Genomic DNA, 19,610 nt, shown 5'->3' on the forward strand with positions numbered 1-19,610 from the left:
CAAAACCAGCACCACCTGGGTGACTCTTAGGCTACTAAGTTCAGTTGCCAGCAGGAATACAACCTCATCCAATTCCAGAACACAGCTTCTCTGTACTCTCAGGAAACACTTTCAGAAGATGTCACCTCAGTGATGCTGGCTCTTCTCAGTCACCGATGATTTCTTCCCTCCAGGTGACCATCATCAATTGTCCCAGTAATGCAAAGGTTTCACTTTGATGGTGCTGGTCTCTTGTTAATCACACTGTCTCTTCCTTCAGCCTAAGCTGATCCAAATGACAGAATGTTGATTCAGAATATCAACATTCTGGAAGATCTTTAAGCTTTCCTCTGAAGCTTCACAGCCAGCCTCCGTTGCCTGCACTCTGTCAAAATTCTTACCTTCCAACCTCCATAGAACATCCCACTGAGCGCTCCCATCCTCACACTCAGTAGCCGTTTCTAGCCCAAAGTTCCAGAGTCCTTCCACAGTCCTCAAAACATGGTTAGGTCTATCACAGCAAGACTCACTATGCTGAGACCAACTTGTCTCAGTTAGAGTTTCTGTTGCTGCAACGAAACATCATAACCAAAAGGCAAGTTGGGCAGGAAAGGGTTTATTTCCCTTACAGTTCCACCTTGCTGGTCATCACCAAAGAAGTCAGGACAGGAACTCAGTCAGGGCAGGGACCTGGAGGCAGGAGCTGAGGCAGAGGACAGGGAGGGTGCTGCTTACTGGCTTGCTTCTCCTGGCTTGCCAGCCTGCTTTCTTACAGAACCCAGGACCACCAGTCCAAAGATGGCAGCACCTGTGATGGCCTGGGCCCTTCATCATTGATCACTAATTGGAAAAATACCTTACGGCTGGATCTTATGGAGGCATTTCCTCCTTCCTCTGATGACTCCAGCTTGTGTCACATAGACACAAAACCAGCCATTGCAGATGGAGGGCCTCTATGATTCTGCTGATGCTTCATCTCTGTCTCTGAGAAGCTTGTAGGAATCACTAACACAGGGTCGTTTTAGATCTTACATGTTTTTTCCAGAACATGTTCTATTGGAGTATGGATATTTGTACAAATGAGGCATTTATTAAGTGCTGTTTGTTTTCAGACTGTTGAGTATTCTTGTTTCCTGGGCAAATTAACTTACAAAAATAACAGTCATCCGACTCATATCTGTAAAGACCCCTCCAAAGTGTCTGAGATCACTTTATACCTTACACACATCACTGGTTGTGGTGAATCAACCTGATTTCTCTGGCTGTATGAACATCAGGCTGGATGCATTCTAAAACTAGTTCTGAGAAGCTGCTTAGGCTTGCTTCTTTACTCTGGTCTGTCCTAGACACTTGCTTACCTTTGAATTCAGCTCCTTTGGAGAGTCCATCTACTGTTCTCCAGCTCCCTCCCCTAACAGCTCCCTTAGTAGCTGGTGTCTCATTGGTTTATTTTGCCTGCTGGGAGAAGGGAAGAGCCGCTTGCTCCCCTTAGGTACAAATGTTTTGCCTTGGTTTCGTCTCTGTCTTCCAGAATGCTGTAAGGGTTATGGTAGAACTGTAGTCCTTAGGGTGTTTCAGACGTTGTGAAAGGTGGTAAGATAGATAAGCTCAGCATGTGTTTGTGCTGTCCCACATACAGACCCCTCTGCCCCTTTGACCTTTCATAGGATCAGGCATGTGTTCTTTCTTCAGTCTCAGATATCATACCCCTGTTTCATGGAATGTCTCCAAAGTGTGTCTTTTGACAGACCTTGCACTTTTCTTATTTAACAGGCTTGTACTGTAGCCAGAGAAAATTAATATTGGCTCTTAGTGTTCATGACAGTTCATTTTGTCCAGTTTAATGAATGAATAAAGAAACATGACTTGTTCTAAAACATATCCATAACATTGCTGGACTGAAAGTTCATGGCTACTGATCTGCTTTTGTATGGGGTAGGAGTGCCAAGGGACAGCACCTCAGAGCAATGCCTGGGAACTACAGGGTAGGATGCGACTGGGCTGTGGAGACAGAAGGAAGGTAAAGTTCATGTTTTCCATGAACTTGTGGAAAGACAGTGTTCATTTATAAATGCCACAAATACATGAACTTCTTTTATGTGGCTGACTGTGAATGAAGCAGTGCAGATAATGGCATGAACAGGAGCCTTCAAGGCTGCCCTTGATGTACAGTCAGATTTTGAGTATGTTAGAACATGTTTATCCAAGGAGAAAAACTATTAGCTTGGCTTTAGCTGCAGAGTGACCTAGGGATTAAAGGTGGTGTTTTAGGTTAGTTGAAGACATTTCTAAAGGAAGCGAGCCTTCTGCAGTTAAAGGCAGTTTACAGATGGCCTTCTGCTGAGATTACCATGCGTCCTGAGCCTGTTTCCTTTTCTGGGCCTTCCTATGCTGCTATGCTACAGTTAGGAATGTTTTTTTTTTTTTTTGCCAGTTCTCACCAGTGGAGTGAGAGCAAGAGGGAGCCTCTTGTGACCTGGCTCCTAAAGTGCCTGGCATGAGTGTGTACTGTCCCATCTGTCTCAGTGCAGAGGAACACAGAGACCCAGGAAGTCCTGCCATGGGATAGAAGGGCATTCATGCCAGAGCTGCTGCTTGGAGGTGAGCTTTCTGCACATTGGGACACCTGTTGCAGACTTTTGCATGTGCTAGTGTAGAAATGGATGGTGTTTGAGCTTATATGGCTTATGAGTTTCTTTGCTTTACTCAAGAGATACTGTGCCTAGAATGCCCTGGGAGACTAGTGAGGTGCTAACGGGTACACTCTCTTTTAATGTCATTACTTATATGCCCTGACTGTAGATTTTCAAGAACCAGCCCAAGTCTTGATGGAGCAGATGACAAAAATGTTTGCTGTATCACTTGGAATTGGGACAGTGGTTTACCACATTTAGTATGGCTGGTCTCCTCTTTGATTTAATAAGCTTTGTGGACCCTTAGCTAGCTTTAACATCTTCAGTGTTTACTGCAAAGGCTTTAAAGAGCTTTCCTCTGGTCACGCCTCTCTTTCAAGGCTTTTAGTCACTTACTATACAGCATTTTATTTCATTAATTCATCCAAAGACTATGTGCCCATAGGGCAAAAGTGCCTGTATATAACATCCTGACCTAGGCTCTATGAAAAGACTCAGTAAGGGAGACAGTTCCTGCCCAGTTCTTTCTTACTGCATTGGTGGTTCTGTATTTACATAGCAGTCAGCCCTAACACAGCCATGTCTGATGTTCTCATTACATTTTTTTTTTTTCAGTATTGTCTCTTCACCTAGCCTGTTTAGCTTCTGCAGACATTTTAAATAACTCTGCTGTGCCCCTTTTGGACATTTTTGGCAGGTACTGGGCACTGTGTTTAAGTGCCTTACAATTCCTGTAGTTTCTTTTAATCTTGTTTGGATATTCTGGTATAGTTCTAAAAACATTTTTTGATCCATAGAATTAGTTAATTGAAGAGTGCCAGGACCACAGGATGTAAGTTCTAAGCCTTGATCTCTGGTTCCTGATGGTCAAGCTATAGCCTTGAATTGAGGCATTGTTGTCTCTAAGGCTTGTTCAAGAAGGATTTCTGGCTCCAAAGAGACTCATGGATCAGAACTCAAGTCTGAGCAAGGCCATCAGATTACCCATGTGAAGGGAAAGTTGGAGAAGTCACATTCATGGTCCTCCTTTCATTTGACTTGAGTAAGCAGAGAAAGAGTGGTTGCCAAGAGTCACACAGGAGTTGATTTCTCACTGTGGGGTCATTTGTGAACCTGCATAAAAGATGGTTAGAGATGGGTCTCCTTCCCAGATATTCTGCCCTCATTGCTCAGAATTGCATCCTGGGGATCAGAATTTTAAAATTTCCCAAGTTGACACTGGTGATGTTGGTTTGGTTAAATGGAATTCAGGTTTCTCCATGATTATGGGCAAGCACTTTTTAAACACTCCCATAGTTACACATTCAGGAAACGTGTACAACAGTCCTTTTGAGCCCACACAGTAGTGTGCATTCACCATGGTGATGCGAAGCACTGCGCTGAGGGTCAGTTTCCCTTATCCCTCTCCAGCGTCCCTGACGGGGCGCAATGCCTGTGTTCATTGTTGAGTCTCAGCTCCCTGTACTGTCTGGCATGTGCTCCTTTCTCATTTGTAGACCGAATGAAGAAGTGACAGGAGAAAGAGATGTGTGCTGTGGGAGGAATAGGCTGTTCTGATATACCTTTCCAGAGCTGCCTAATCCTGGGTCCAGAGGCTTCCTGAAGGCCCTTCAGCCTGGTGGAGCTCAGAACACACTCTGTAGTGGGAGGATTTGGATTCATACCTCTGCTTTTCCATGCTGCAGTGCTGCCCTTTCGGGGTGATCTGTCCTGAATTGTCAGTAGTGAGTTGGGGAACCAAGAAGGATGGATGGCTCTGGCTGTGCAGATCTTGGGACTAGCACTTCTTACTTTGGCCAAACCACTGCACTGTCAGAGAGAGGCTCAGGGGACAGAACTCATGTGTCCTGTGAAAGTCCCTTGAGCCAGGCCCAGCACAGAAGTCTAGTCAAGGCGGCTGGCTGGCTTATGCTGTTGCCATTGTCCTGTGCCATGGCCTTATTTGCTTTGAGAACCAACCTGGAGGTTTTGAGGTTCAGATTTATAAGGTTTTGCTTCCATATTCTGCAAGTTCTTTTCTGGTTAATTCAGCTGGGAATGTTAGGAAGCCAGTGGGTGGAGGGAGTGTGGTTGAGTTCTGTCCATGGGTCTGTCATGGTTCTCTCAGTGTCTGAGTTCAGTGTTGCCATTGGGAATGTTTTACCACAAACTTACTCTTGGAAGCTAGGTGTGAAAATTCATTGTTTGTCAGGCCACTTATGCTAATGTGTCTTAGCGACGCTGGTGATTTAGAAATCTTTGATTTGAGATTGTTAAGATGTCCTGAGTACCAGCTACCCTTAATGTCAATTATTTTTGGTAATAGGCAGAACATATTAAGCTTTGAATGTAAACAGTTGTCTTTGTGTGGCTGGCAGGCTTGCTTGGAGGCTGCAGATGTGAGAGTAAGATGGGGTTTTGTTTACTTCACCTTTCCTACCTCTCATGATGTCTTGAGACCCCATTTATGTGGTGGGTATTTCTAACATCGAGCGATATTCTTTAATTTGTGGGGATGGTCCTTGGGTCTAGATGTTTGCCCAAGTTGTCATTGCAGATACCGTTATAGGTTGCCACTGTTGGTTAAATCAAATGGAAAAGGACTGTAAAAGTCCTACAAGAAGTTTCCAGACCCTGAAGAGAAAGAGTCGGGCTGATAGGTGCAGGGGTCGCATTTTGGGTATTTACATCTGAGACCCTGGATCATCACAGCTGGAAGATAGACAAAAAGGGGACATTTATCAAAGTCAAGTTTAGTCTTTGCGCTTAGAAAATGTTAAAGTTGTTAGACTGTCCTTGTTAACACAGTAGCAGTGGTCTTTGTGGAGGTGGTGTGTTAGTTGAATTCTCGTACTTTGAGGAGATAGCCAAGAGGAGTGCCATTGTAGCAGAGAGTGACACCTTGCCTTTCCTCGGTGACATGGTACAGCAGTTCAGTTACTTCCCGAGGACTGCTAGAAAGTGATAGAACTGAAGTCTTTGTACTTCAGAGATAAAATGCTGTGGGTGACTGTTGAACTTGACTCTGTTTTTGTTTTTTCCAAGTGTAAAAATTACATGTTTTTAATATATGATAAGTAATCTAAAATCTCAATTAGTATTGCAGCCAAACAAGAAGTTATTCTTAGGACTGAAAATAATTGGCTGGAGAAATCTAAATATTTTTCTCTTTTTAAAGTTTTCCCTGCATAGGTAGGAAACTTGAGCTTTCTTTGACTGCATGAATGACTGCAGAGCCCATGTCTTCTGACTTCCTCCTCTCTTTCCTCTACATAATGCTGTTTGGCACTCAGTTGAGTCTTCTGTCTGAGTTAGGTGTTTGGTGATTGCTGGGATATGGTTAGTAATGTTGATACTAACTGCAGATAAGGATGTTGCAGACATTGCTTCTTAGATGTTAATTCTGTGCATAGCACGTGTGTACTCTATTAAAAAAATCACACAGGTAATGCATGTTTTCATGTGTCCTAAATTTGGAAGTGCTCTTCAGCCTACAGTGCAAAGCACTGTTACCTCTGAGCCATTTACAGATCTACATGCCAACGTCTCCACCACTCTCAGATACTGTAATGTGCATGTCTCATAAGCAAGAATGCTGCTTTCTATAACTACAGTAGCTACAACATGGAAATCAGCATTGAGACATTTCTAACATCCAAACCCCAAATCCCAGTTCACTTTTGACCATTGTTATAAAACCATCCAGTCAGAACCCTGGGGCACATTTCAGTATCCTCTTCATTCACCTTGGTCACAGATGGCTGTCAGTGGCTCTCCGTCTGTCCTACTTGCAAAACTTTGATATGAAAGAGTGTAGGCTAGTCATTTTGTGGAATGCCCACATGTGGATTTATCTGATGTTACCTCATGCTTAGATTCAGGTTTTGCATCTTTGGCAGGAATATCACAGAAGAGCCAGAGTATGTCTCTTTCAAAGATTAGTTTTACATTTTATTTTCTGTTTCCTTAGAGCGTTTCCCAAAGTGTGTTCTGCGGAACTAGCACCTACTGTGTTCTCAACACCGTGCCGCCTATAGAAGGTAGGATTTGAAAAGCTTTTCACTTACAGGAATGGGTGGGCCTGGCAGCCAGAGCAATTCCTTCCCCAGTGTGGTGAAGATAGCCCTGGAATGGGGAGGCCATGGGCTTCTGCCTTTTGCTGCTGTGTGATCTCAGATGAGTTACTTAGTCCTTTAGGCAAACAGTGCTCACCTCATGAGCTTTCTGTGAGGATTTAAAGCACTAGATTCAGCCATACAGAAAGGTCACAGACCCTGCAAATGTTGGTATTAATACAGCACTTCTGTAACTGTGGAGTCCAGTACTGGACGATGCAGAGTAGGATGAGGGGGTTTTGTGTGGGAGCCAGAGATTATTTTTTGAATCTTAGTTGAGCTATGTGTAACAGTGCATCTTGGCCAAATTGGTCTGAACCCTCAATTTCCTTATCTGCAGAGTTGGGGTGATTAAAATGTCAGTTTCTCATGAGCATGAAACAGAGTCTCTATAAAGTCCTGTCTGGGTGCCTGGCGTGTTACAGTGGACCTCCAGGAAGGTCTGCCTCCTGCTCAGCAATAGAAACATGAGCACCTGTTGCTAGCAGTTGTAGTTGAGTGAGGATGCTGAAAGCCTAGGTGTCATTCAGTGCCAGCTCCCATGCCTGTGCTTTCTGTTCCTACCCCATATTTTATATTGAAGTGTAACTGTAGAATGAATAGGAGCTTATGGAACCTGGCTTCTGAGCCACCTTAAACCTGGGCCAGGGATGCAGTAACATGCCTGAGAAGAAAACAGTAACACTGGGCCACCTAGGACTAGAAAGGGGGGGAGCGTTACCCAGCTCCATGAAGAGGGAAAGAGAGGTTGTTAAATAACAAGACCAATAATATTTTGCTACTTTAAATTATCAGTATTTTTTAAGCATTAAGACTCCTTTTGGGGAATTACAGCTGGGTTTCATTTTCTTCATAGCACCTGTCCTGAGCAGCTCTGCACACAGCCAGTGCTTAGTTTCTGTTTGTTTGTGTGGCAGGAGTTGGAAGGCCTCAGTTAGCCATGGCAGTGTGTTGCTGTGAGGGCTGTGTGGGAACGCGCCAGTGTGTGCTTGTTTCCCTGAGCCCGTTCTGAGCCCACTAATTAAAGTTAAGCACATAATAATTAGAGCCAAACACAAGTGTGGAGCGTCCCTTTAATTTTTGTTCTCCACGCTGTTGATCACATGCTGTCCAAGGGTTAGCAGTTGGACTCGCTGTTGCAACAGCACATGTGTTGTTTCCAGGTCTAGAGTCACCATCCCCTCACCTGTGTAAAGATGTTCTCCTTGTGCATAGGCCCCAACCTGGTTTATTTTTATTCTAAGTGGAAAGACAATGGAGGTATTACCAGGCCAATCTAGTTAATATGTTTATGACTTTGCGTGCAGAGACCAGAGCACTAAGAATCAGGCCAAATGCGTTTATTTGGATTTGAGTCAAAGATTTGGTAATGTGAATCTGAATTTTTAGAACCAAAACTGAAGGTTAGAATTCAATTAGCTGAGTGAACATTTTTGTACATTTTGGAAAAATTTAGCTAAATTACACTATGAATCTAAAATTACCATTTAGAAAATATTTGAAGGTTGACTAGAAAGGATGGTTCATTCTCTAGAATTATAGCTGTCAGCCAAGCACATCACCTGCCAATTTCAAGAGCCCCACCAGTTACATTTTCACTGTGAAGTAGGTAGGAGATTATATTGTGAAGTCAAGTATCGTGTGCTTGTGCTGGGTAACGACAGTGCGGTGCTTGCCTGTCGTCTAGTGAGACTCCCGCTTTGCGGTGTCAGAGTTTAACTGTTTGGGTCGAATGTGGAGGTACAGGTAAAACCAGTTTAGACTGTAGTTTTATTGTTAAGATACTTTTATTGGGATTTTACAATTGGCACATGTTTGGTTATTTAATAATTTATAGCTATTCTAAAAACATTAAACATTAGCTTTTAATTAGAATCATATTTTTATGCAGTATCACTATTGAACAGTTCTGTTCCAATGTAAAAAAGTGTGTGTGTGTGTGTGTGTGTGTGCGCGCGCGTGTGGTTTTAAAATTTTTGTTACCATACTTTAACCAGAAATACTGGTTAGATTCTTTTCCTCTGGTGCTGGGCTCTGAACCCAGGACTCTGTGCTTCTTGATGAGCAGCCCACTCTGTGCTAAAGCTGGCCATGAAGTGATGTGAAGGATGTGAATTTAGCAGTACCCCTTCTGCGCTTCAACTCTGCTAATATTGAACTCGCTTCTTCATAAGCTAAAAGGGGAGCATTTACCCCTCATTATGGTTCCTAAGAGCCCCTGGCTGATGTTCAGTATGAACCTAAAATTCGGAAATGGTGCAGTTTAAAGCAGAGCAAGGGGACCTGCTGGTGTGTCCTGTAGCCCTTGTTGTACCGCCATGTGGAGCGCCCTGGTGGAACCCTGACTGACAGTGCTTACACAGCAGTCTGCTCTTTTCTCTTTAAACATTTGCTGCTGGGTCCTCGCACCACTGTTTCAGCTGTATCAGAAGGGAATTCTGGAGCATTTGGCCATTGAGAACAGGAACACACACATAAAGTCTCTCTCTCTCTCTCTCTCTCTCTCACACACACACACACACTCAACATTCTTTCATACACACTCATATGTACTTTATGCTGTCTCTCAGTTCACACTCAGCATTCTCTTTTTTATAAATTTAATTTATTTTTAAATTTTATGTGCATTGTTGTTTTGCCTGCATGTATATCTGTGTCAAGGTGCTGATCCCTTGGAACTGGAGTTACGTACAGTTGTGAGCTGCCATATGGGTGTTGTGATTTGAACCCAGGTCCTTTGGGAGAGCAGCCAGTGCTCTTAACCAGTGAGCCATTTCTACAGCCTCCAAGATTCTACCTCAGTAGTATTTTTTGTTTTTGTTTTCAAGACAGGGTTTCTCTGTGTACTCATGGCTGTCTTGGAACCAGGCTGGCCTCCAACTCACAAAGATCTGCCTCTGCCTCCCTACTGCTGGGATTAAAGGTGTGCACCTCTGTGCCTAGCTACTTAACATTATCTCTTTCTCACATAAACAATCAACATTCCCTCTCACACACTCATAAACATTCAACATTTCTCTCACACATTCAGCATTCTCACACACAATTCAACATTTGTACACACATTCAGCATTCTCTCTCTCACTCTCATACACACTCATCTGTCTTTGCCTTTCTAACACACACACAGACACACAGACACATAAAATACACATCCCACACTCAATTTACTGCTGGCAGCCAGGTTTCTTAGAGGCTAAAGGGACAGAAATTTAGCATCAATTGTGACCACAAATGGAAATAGAAACTAGGACTTAATATTCTGTTCTGCTTTAAATAACTTTCTCAGGAAGATGATCATTCACATATAGGGCATGCGCAGCATTGGCTGAGCCCTATCTGAGTGCTGTTTTCATAGAAAAGAAGCCATATACATTAAATAGAATACACACTTTAGAATTACACCTTTACCTTTAAAATTGTGTACTTCACATTTTTTTGGGGAGAGAGGGGAGAGAATATCAAAACATGCTGGGGTGGAGAGCAAGAAGGTAAAGCCTCGTGGGACTTTGTCTTCTGAGCCTTAAAGTTTTATGTTCCTCCCTGATGAAGTATAGGGCACACGCACGAGCTCATGAAATTACAAAGGTTTTATAGAGCAATTAATAGGAATGTCCTGTCATTTTTCTCTTAGTTGATTCCCTTTTTGTTTTAAGCAATATTTTTAAGTTTAATTTTATTTTGGTATTATCTTAAAATTTTAGATTTCTAAGAGTAGTTTCATAAATTTCTCACTGCTATAGACACACACAGTTGTGTTATAATTCGTTTGGATGCATATTTTATGGACCAAAAAAGAGTTAGTAGGCTAGGACTCTCATTCAGGATGATGTGGTAGATTTTCTCAGACAGTTATTGTACTCAGTATTTACTTCTTCTGACCTTTTCCATGAGAAGAAACATGGTAATCAAATGAGAAGTGTTTGGGAAGAAACATTGTGACTGTAGAAACGCTTTGTTGTTGTTTTATTTACCCTTCAAAAGATAGTATTAAATAGAAGCACAGAAATAACTGGACAAATAAATTGCGGTATTTCACTTTTCATATTATCAAACAGTACCAGAAGACCTCTGTAAGGCTGCTGACTTGTAAGGCATGCTTTTGCTGGAGGACCCTAAATTTTATAGAGATTTGTACTGGAGGGAGAATTAAATGATTTCTAATTCTCTGATTCATGATGTGAGAACACTGGAAACACTAAGTAACTTACCTAAGGTCACACAGGCAGAAAGAAGCAGAATCTGTACAGGTGTGGGCTGTCAATTCCGGGTTGGGTGTTTTTATTGTCTTACTGCTATTGTGAAAGCTGATGAGCCCATGACTAGAGCAGCTTTAGTCTAATGTAATATGCAGTCCTCGGAACTCAGGTGTACTGCCCCTCAGGTATAGACTGGAGATTTCAATTAGCATAAAAAATTGGGAGTGGGTAATTTGAAACTCTGACTGGAATTTGCCACAACTGGCAATGAATTTGGAGGCAGGGAAAGGGATTGCTTTACAGGAGGGGAAAAGTAAATGATCGTAAATAAATGATGGAAGTAAATGCTATATAAAGAAATGATCTAGGAAGCATCAGGTAGTCAGACTTGCTGTCCAGTCTAAAAGTAATGAATCCCTTACTCACTTAGAAGGAGCTGCATTTGATGAACTACAGATATGTAGTTCTGCAGATATGTACATGGAAATCAACTTACTAAAAAGTGATAGATTGTTTTTTAAGGTAGAGTTTAGAAAGGCCAGGTTCTGTACTACCTGTTAGTCAACTATAGTCTTAAGTTCCTTATAAGAGTTTATGATTTCCTTAAGAAGGAGTAAATCTCATTTGTAATCTAGTGGACAAAGCAATATTTAGTTTATGAATAAAAGTCACATGTACTTACAATTCTTCAAACCTAAAACTATGAAATTTTTAACTTGGTTAACAGTTTCTGGATTTTGTGAGGTTAAGTCATTTTGTAATTTTGATGTGTCTTGGAAACACTGAAAGAGCCTTTAAAGTAGCATTCTGGCTCTGGGCGGCTGCTGGGGTTCTTCTCATCTGCTCACATGGAAAGCTCAGTCTATTTCCGAGCCTCACAGGCAGATGCCTGCTGCCGTCCATCCAGAGTGTGTAGATAAGAAACTAAGAGTAATAGAGGCCTTCTGATGCTGTTGGTCTCAGCCCTACACAGAGCTGTTGCTGCTGACCTTGTCAGTGCACTTAAAAGGAGGCCTTCTCTTTCTTTCTCTGAATTTATTGTTTTCTTCTTTATAGATGATCATGGGAACAGCAATAGTAGTCATGTAAAAATCTTTTTACCGAAAAAGCTGCTTGAATGTCTGCCGAAATGTTCAAGTTTACCCAAAGAGAGGCACCGCTGGAACACTAATGAGGTAGATACATTTCAATTTTTAAGGGTATATTATCTTACCATTGCACTTTTTAGGATGGTTTGTGTAGAACTACTTTATACTAGTTTTAAATTAACCACGGAGCAAGGAAAAATGTCAGTGAAAACAACTCTTAATCTTGAGTTGACTCTCACTTGTGTCTTGGCCTGTCTGTGTGCTCGGCTCGCACTGAGGGCTCGGAGTGCGCACACGACTGCACTAAAGCAGCATGAGCGTTGGCTGTGCCTCCTTGCCCCTGGCCCCTTGCATTTGGTGGTTTATCTGCCTGCGTCTCAGGGCAACATGAGTTTTGTGTTGTCACAGTAAATGACCGCAGCCCCAGTGTTTCACGGAAAGCAGTGCTCTGGAAATTCAGTCTGTTGGAGACAGCTTTATTCATCCTTTGGTGAAGAGAGTTTGTTTCAAGTATTGACTGTTTCGCCTTGCTAATAGGAATTTCTGTAGGACTGCAGGCCAGATGGTAGGCCACATATTTGACATCCAGATAAAGCGTAGGTGGATGGAGTGGATAGTCTTGGGCAGGATTTCGTTTTTTTGGTTAATTTTAGTTCAGGAACCTTAGTATTAGTAGTGCATTGTTTGCTGTCTAAAGGTTTAGTTTGAAGTCTGGGTATTTAAGGTAGGATAATAGCTGTTAGTGGTGATAGAAATTGGGCATTAACCATTTCAGTGTAGGTAACACTCGGTTACTGTGGTGAAGAGAGCTGGGCATGTGTCTGTCAGTTTGTGAACGGCATTCCTTTAGTTCATATGATGGGTTACTGGTTACACCCAGGTATAGCGTAAATCCATTTGTGTTGTGTTTCATTGTTTGCTTCTAGGTTAGCTAAGAGTGCAGCTCCTGTCTCCCGCTTGACAGGACATGAAAAGGAACGGTGATGGGTCCTAAGACTTCCTCTTGACTCTCTGGGCTGAGCGGTGGGGGCTGTGGGGATAAATTTCTTCACTTGCACAAGCTGCGGTTTTAAATCCTCACTGGGACCCTGAGCTTTGTTGCTTCTTCTGTGTGTGTTCTCACTTGCACGGGTGGTCTTTGCTCTGCAGGGAGAGCAGCTTTACCAGGGTCAGCATTAGCTTCGATGCCTTTGGTTCTAACTAGCATGGTTTACTTATTAAGGATTTCATATTTTAGACCTGAAGAATAGAGTAAATATGCTGAAAAATTCGTCTTAGTCATGGATAGTACAGTAGACTTTTGAAGCTTTGCAGGAATTCTCTCCTAGTTTAGGAATTACACAGAAACTCTGTGTTTCTTGATGCTCCCTCAGACAGATTTGACACCACGTTTTCATGCTTTAGCTCTGGTTTATAATTGTTACAAACACATAAAATTAGTCATGCTCTCCAGTTATATTTCATAGAAATAGGCACTGTAAGTGTGTGTTAGTGATAGCTGAAGTTAGAAATTATCTGATAAGTGTGCTCACAAGTTGTAGAAGTGACTATGGCTAAGTCTGAGACTTAGCTGGTATATAAATTTATATTGGTACTTTAAACTTTTCTTGGAACTTTTAGGCAAGGTCTTTCATCTTTCACATATTTATTTGCTTCTATGTCTAAATTATTTACTCGCTCCACTTTCTAACATATTAGCCGTGTTATAAAACACCAATCAAGGACTTTCTGTGTGTCTGTACAAGACTAGGTCTTGGTATGCTTTCCAGGCTGGCCTTGAGCTCTTGGTGCCTTAGCCTTCCAAATGTTGCTATCACAGGCATGAGGCACCATGCCCAGCAGTGTTTATGGAGGAGGATGTGATTAAAGAGGGCGTTTTCTCCAGTGCTGTGGATTGCTGCTGTTGACTCTTTCGCAAAACTGAAATATGAAACTGCAGGTCCAGAAGAGAGAAGGTAGACTGTTCTGTGAAGGTGTTGCTGCTGTTGTGGGCACAGAGGGGGACGGGTTGCTGGGGGTGCAGAGGTAGAGACAGCATAGCTGATGGACAGAGGGCTGGCGCCCTCTCAAGCCATTATTTCTAGCAGTGATTGGTCAGCTCATCATTGACAGACGCTCTGAGAAAATCTGGTTTAAAGATTGGCTTGCAGTGTGGGGGTTGCAGAATTTGTCTTTATTTCTTTAGAAGAACTAGGGGGTTGCTCAGTGTGAAGGGAGAAGGCGTAGGAAGGAGTGCCTAATTCTAGGGTGCCTCTGGTGACAGGACCCCAAGCCCTGTGCCTGTTGTGTTGAGAACATGGCCTGGACCACAGGGAGGAGGAAGTGGTTAGTGTGGCCATGGGCACACTTCTGGGCATTTCCTGAGCTCTTCTTCCTGTCTTTTTCATGGTGACCCCAAACTTGAAGGAAAGCTAGTTGAATGAATGTGCCTTTCCCTGGGGTTCTGTGTCATTGTGAGGAGCCCATTTCCCTCCAAAGGACTAGATAACTGTTCTGTGAGAACTATGTGAAGTAGTTAGCTTGTTGGGAATCTTTTTTGTGCAAAGGCTGCATTTCTTTTTTTTTTTTTAATTTTAATTTTATTTTTATTAATTACAGTTTATTCACTTTGTATTCCAGCTGTAGCCCCTCCTCCACTCCCTCCCAATCTTACCTTCCCTCCCTCTTCTTCTGCTGTGCCTCTCCCACAATCCACCATAGGGGAGGTTCTCCTCCCCTTCCATCTGACCCTAATCTATCAGGTCTCCTCAGGACTGGCTTTATTGTCTTCCTCTGTGGACTAGTAAGGCTGCTCCCCTCTCAGGTGGAGGTGATCAAAAAAAGGCTGCATTTCTTTAGATCCCACATCCTGGGACAAGAGGCTCCCGCTGGAAGAGGTGTGTGGCCTGAGAGCAGCTGGGTAGTGTGACAGTATTCCCACCTCCCTGTGCACAGCCTGTGCAGAGCAGGACTGGCTCCAGAGCTGCCCGAGAATGGCAGCTGTCCTCCCCAGCCACCATGTTCTTCTACCTCCACCCCCTTCTCACAGCTGAACTCCTGGGTACTATGTGACTCATTTGTACTTCATAGGAATTCCTTTACTCGGGCTTGCCTTTAAACATTTGTGGTTTGAGAAAACCCAGTTTCATTTTGTGGGTGTTTGGCCATTGGGAAAGTTAAGCCTGTCTGCACGCAGGTGTTGCTGTTCACCAAGAACCTGTGCTTTGCTAGTGACTTGAGTCCAAATTATTTCTAATTTGTTTTTTCTTTTTGAGACAGGGTCTCTCTGTGTAGCCTTAGCTCTCTTAGACTCTCACTGTAGATCAGTCTGGCCTCAAACTCACAGTGATCCACCTGCCTCTGTGTCCTTGAGTCCTGGGATTACAGGCGCCCACCACCATGCCCAGCTTCTAAATCTAAATATTGTAAGATGAATGGCATTTCCTTTCAGAGATGAGGCTGCATAGGTAGAAAAGGGCTGAATAATTTAGTCAAGGCAGTACTCTTGGTTTAGAGAGATTGTTTCTGAGCTCAATTTCTTTTTTTTTTTCTTTAAAAAAATTTTTTTGTACATTGGTATTTTGACTGCATATATATCTGTGTGAAGGTGTTGGATCCCCTAGAACAGGAGCTACCAACAGTTGTGAGCTGCTGTGTGAGTGCTGGGGATTGAACTTGGGTCCTTTGCAAGAGCACTCAGTGCTTTTAACTGCTGAGCCATCTCTCCAGCCCCTGAGCTTAATTTCTTAAACTTTATTTCTTCTGTTTGTGTAATGAGTGCATGTATGTACAAACTACACCCCCAGGTGTTTGGAGTCCAGAGGTCAGCCGTGGGTTTTTGAGTCAGGATTCCTTACTGACCTGAAGTTTGCCTGGGTGGGTTGGCTGGTTAGTGAGCCCCTGGCAACAATGATTGTAAGCACCCACTGGCCGGGCCTCACTTTATTTTATTCTTTTTCGTATCATTTACTTACTGTGTGTGCCTGTGTATGTGCACATGCCACAGTAACTATAGGAAAATCAGAGGACAACTTTGGGAATTAGTTTTCTTCTACCATGTGGGTTCTGGGGATTGAGCTCAGACCGATAGGCTTGTGGCAGGCTCCTGCAACTGTGGAGCCATCTTACTGGCCCCAGCGCTGCCTTTCAGGCAGGATTTTAGTGATAAACTTCAGGTTTTTTTTAAATTTTATTTTATTTTATTAATTACACTTTATTCACTTTGTATCCCCCCATAAGCCCCTCCCTCCTCCCCTCCCAGTCCCACCCTCCCTCCCTCTTCTTCACGCATGCCCCTCCCCAAGTCCACTGATAAGGAAGGTCCTCCTCTCCTTCCTCCTGATCTTAGTCTATCAGATCACATCAGGAGTGGCTGCATTGTCATCTTCTGTGGCCTGGTAAGGCTGCTCCCCCCTCAGGGGGAGGTGATCAAAGAGCAGGACAATCAGATTATGTCAGAGGCAGTCCCTCTTCCCATTACTATGTAACCCACTTGGACACTAAACTGCCATGGGCTACATCTATGCAGGGGTTCTAGGTTATCTCCATGCCTGGTACTTGGTTGGAGTATGAGTCTCTGGGAAGATTAACTTCAGTTTTATGCATGTGTGGCAAGCACTTTACTGACTGGCCCATCTCTCCAGCCCTTTGAGCTTGCTTTCTTGAGTTGTTATTTATCCAAGGAGCTTAGTTCTGTTTTTACAGTATTGGGGAGTGACCCTAGAACTTGTTCGTACTAAGCCAAGTACAGTACAACTGAAATGCATCCTGTTACTTGTCTCAGCATAAGACCTCAAGCTAAGTAACATTAGTGTGGGGCATCAAACACCTTCTCTGCTGTGGTCCTGAGTTGGGAAGGGAGTGAGTAGCGGGTTAGTGTTCTAGGTCTGTACCCCAGTGTTTGATGAAGCTGGACATCACTAAGAGGAAGGCTTTGAGGAGATGATGAGGTGACTTTGGCTTAGTTTAGCTGCTTTTATTTAACTCCCCTTCCCCCCTGGCAGGTTTTCTCTGTGTAGCCCTGAGTCTCCTGGAACTCACTCTGTAGACCAGGTTGGCCTCGAACTCAGAGACCTGCCTTCCTCTGCCTCCTGAGTGCTGGAATTAAATGTGTGTGCCACTATCCAGCTTATTTTAGCTTTTCCTAACCCACTGCAGTGTATACTTTTCTTTTCTTCTTAAATGTTACTTGAAACTGAGAAGAAATGAAACGCTGTATCTAGCAGCACATCAACTTTAGATTGTGCTTTCTTGGCTAGATATAGTGCTCCTGAGGTTCAGGCCCACACGGGAGGCAATGGCGAGGACTACAGTGTGAAAGCCAGTGTTTATTGATTCTATGGGTTCCTCTTCATGAATATTCTTACTTAATCCTTGAATTACTCCTAGGAGGTAGACTGTTTGACTACCCTCATAGTTTAGACAGGAAGTATGACATACAGAGATGCTAAATAGTGTTCTTAGAGTCCTTGAGCTGGGAAGTAAATGGCTGGGGAGCACAACCCCTGTAGGTGTGTACATTTAGATTCTTTAATGCTCTGTCCTGAAGAACTGTTACTTTATTATTTATTATAATATAACTGTTATTCTCCTTCCTGTTTCAGTTCTCTCCCCTCCCCTCTCATGTTTTTGAGATAGGGTCTCATGTATTTCAGGCTAATTTAGACCTTTGCATCTTGACCTCTGTCCTGCCTCTATCCCGGATCAGGAGTTACAGGTGATGGCCATTTCCAACTGGACTCTCTTTCAAAGTGTAGCAGTTATTCAGTGACCTGTAATTTCTTTGTTGTGTAGAATTGTTTGACTTTTTAAATTAATTTCTCCTTTTAAGTATATGGTGTCTTGCATGATGATTTTATTTTGATACTATTTATTTCTTAGGGGAATAGTTTTACTTTTGTATGTGATGTATATGCAAATTACATGTGTGTGTGTGTGTGTGTGTGTGTGTGTGTGTAGGCCAGATACATGCCCAGTATCTTCCTCAGTTTCTCTCCACATTACTTTCTGAGACAGCGTCTCTTCCTAAACCTGGAGGTCATCAACTTACAAGACTAGCTGGCCACCAAGCTCCAGGCATTGTTCCTCTCTTTTTTCCTGTTAATGATGAGTAATGGCAGTCTCCAGATAATGAAGAAGGTACATGAAAACTAGAAAACATGCCTGCGTGTAACTTGGTAGCCAGGCCTGGTTCTTATTCTAGGACAGAGGAGGCAAGGAGCACAGCACATGTATTTATTACTTGACTTAGGTGGAGGCTACTTTGTAACCCATTCTGGCTTAACTCAGGGTCCTCCTGCTTCAGCCTGCTCAGTGTTTTGGATAACAGGCATGCCCACCTTGCCCAGCTGTAGGGTTCACTTCACTGGAACCCAGTCTGTGGTAGTTAGTACAAGGATTCTGTATTCTGAGTTAGTGTTTTTACAGCCCAGAGCCAGAAATAATTATGCTAATGCAAGTTTCTGATGGCAAATGACTGCTTCATAATTACAGTTGTTACTGCTCTGGGTTGTACATTTGGAATTTCTTTTTTTTAAGTCATCAATTAACTATTTGACTTAAAACCATAACTGCTGCATTCCTGGGTCTTAGGGTTAGGTCTCAGATGGTGTTCCTCCAGAGACAGACCCAGCACCAACAACCTTCTAAAATGAAATGTTCAAGTTACTTGTCTGTGCTACTGTTTCTGAACTATTAATGTTCTGTTTCTTCTTCTAGTACAAAGTTTTTCTTAAAGTGGCATCACATGTTGGTTGCATTTTTAACAATTTCTGGAAGGATGCTAAAAAAGATTTATATGTGTGAGTGTTTTTTCCTGTGTGTGTCTATGTGTATATGTGTGTGTGTGTGTGTGTGTGTGTGTGTGTGTGTACTATGTGTGTCCCTGGTCCCTGAAAAGGCCAGAATATATATATATATATATATATATATATATATATATATATATATATATATGTGTGAGCTACCATGTGGTACTGGGAATCCAGCCCAAGTTCTCTGCAAGAGCAGTAAATGCTTGAAACCACTGAGCCAGCTCTCCAGTCCCTAAGGTGCATTTGTAGTGCTTTGAAAAATAATAAATAAATAAATAAATAAATAAATAAATAAATAAATGAAAGAATCTGTGATAGAAGCAAGCAGTGCAGCTAGATGAAACAATCTCTAAGCTGCCTACAGTCAGAGAAAATCTGAGTATAATGTTTTCAAAGTAGGAGACCCTTATAAATCATGAACACCTTTCTTGGCTTTTTGTATTTAGTTAAAACAACATAAAAAGGGACCATAAACCATGGGAATTATTATGTTTCATTTACACTTTTAAATACAAAACTGCCTTATTCTTTTAAAATTTCCATAATTGTTTTTGTGTGTAGGCATATATTTTTCAGTACTTTTGTATTTTTAATTTTTTCTTTGCATATTCTTAAGTTACAGCTTTAGGGCTGCAGTTTTCAGTGATTGGCTTCGCTGGTCTATTATGTAATGTTAGCTCTGAAGTTTGAAACCACAGTTTGGGGAGACATTTAAGACTCTGGAAGCTTCCTGAGAGTGAACTCAGCTGGAGCACACAGTGTTCTAGTCGGGAAGGCCATGGGGATATGCTGGCTTTGAGGACTTGAGATGTCAGTTAGCCTTAAG

At 42.6% G+C, this 19,610-nt stretch overlaps 1 protein-coding gene across 31 annotated transcripts in view; it reads left to right on the forward strand.

Moving 5' to 3' along the window:
• Camta1 (calmodulin binding transcription activator 1) overlaps window positions 1-19,610 on the forward strand; it is a 792,350-nt gene that overhangs the window by 21,570 nt on the left and 751,170 nt on the right. For 29 of the 31 annotated variants that reach the window (XR_009590436.1, XR_009590434.1, XR_009590435.1 and 26 more), the window contains exons 2-3: window positions 6,562-6,631; window positions 11,962-12,080. Coding sequence is in view for 16 of the 31 variants with exons in the window: in XM_060379005.1 (XP_060234988.1) it covers window positions 6,562-6,631; window positions 11,962-12,080 (189 nt within the window). In the remaining 15 variants the exon portion in view is untranslated. Of the gene's footprint in view, window positions 1-6,561; window positions 6,632-11,961; window positions 12,081-19,610 lie in introns of those variants that run through there. The other 2 variants (XM_060379002.1, XM_060379007.1) reach the window with 1 other exon arrangement.

Source organism: Meriones unguiculatus, chromosome 3 (genome assembly GCF_030254825.1).
Source record: "Meriones unguiculatus strain TT.TT164.6M chromosome 3, Bangor_MerUng_6.1, whole genome shotgun sequence".
NCBI lineage: Eukaryota > Metazoa > Chordata > Mammalia > Rodentia > Muridae > Meriones > Meriones unguiculatus.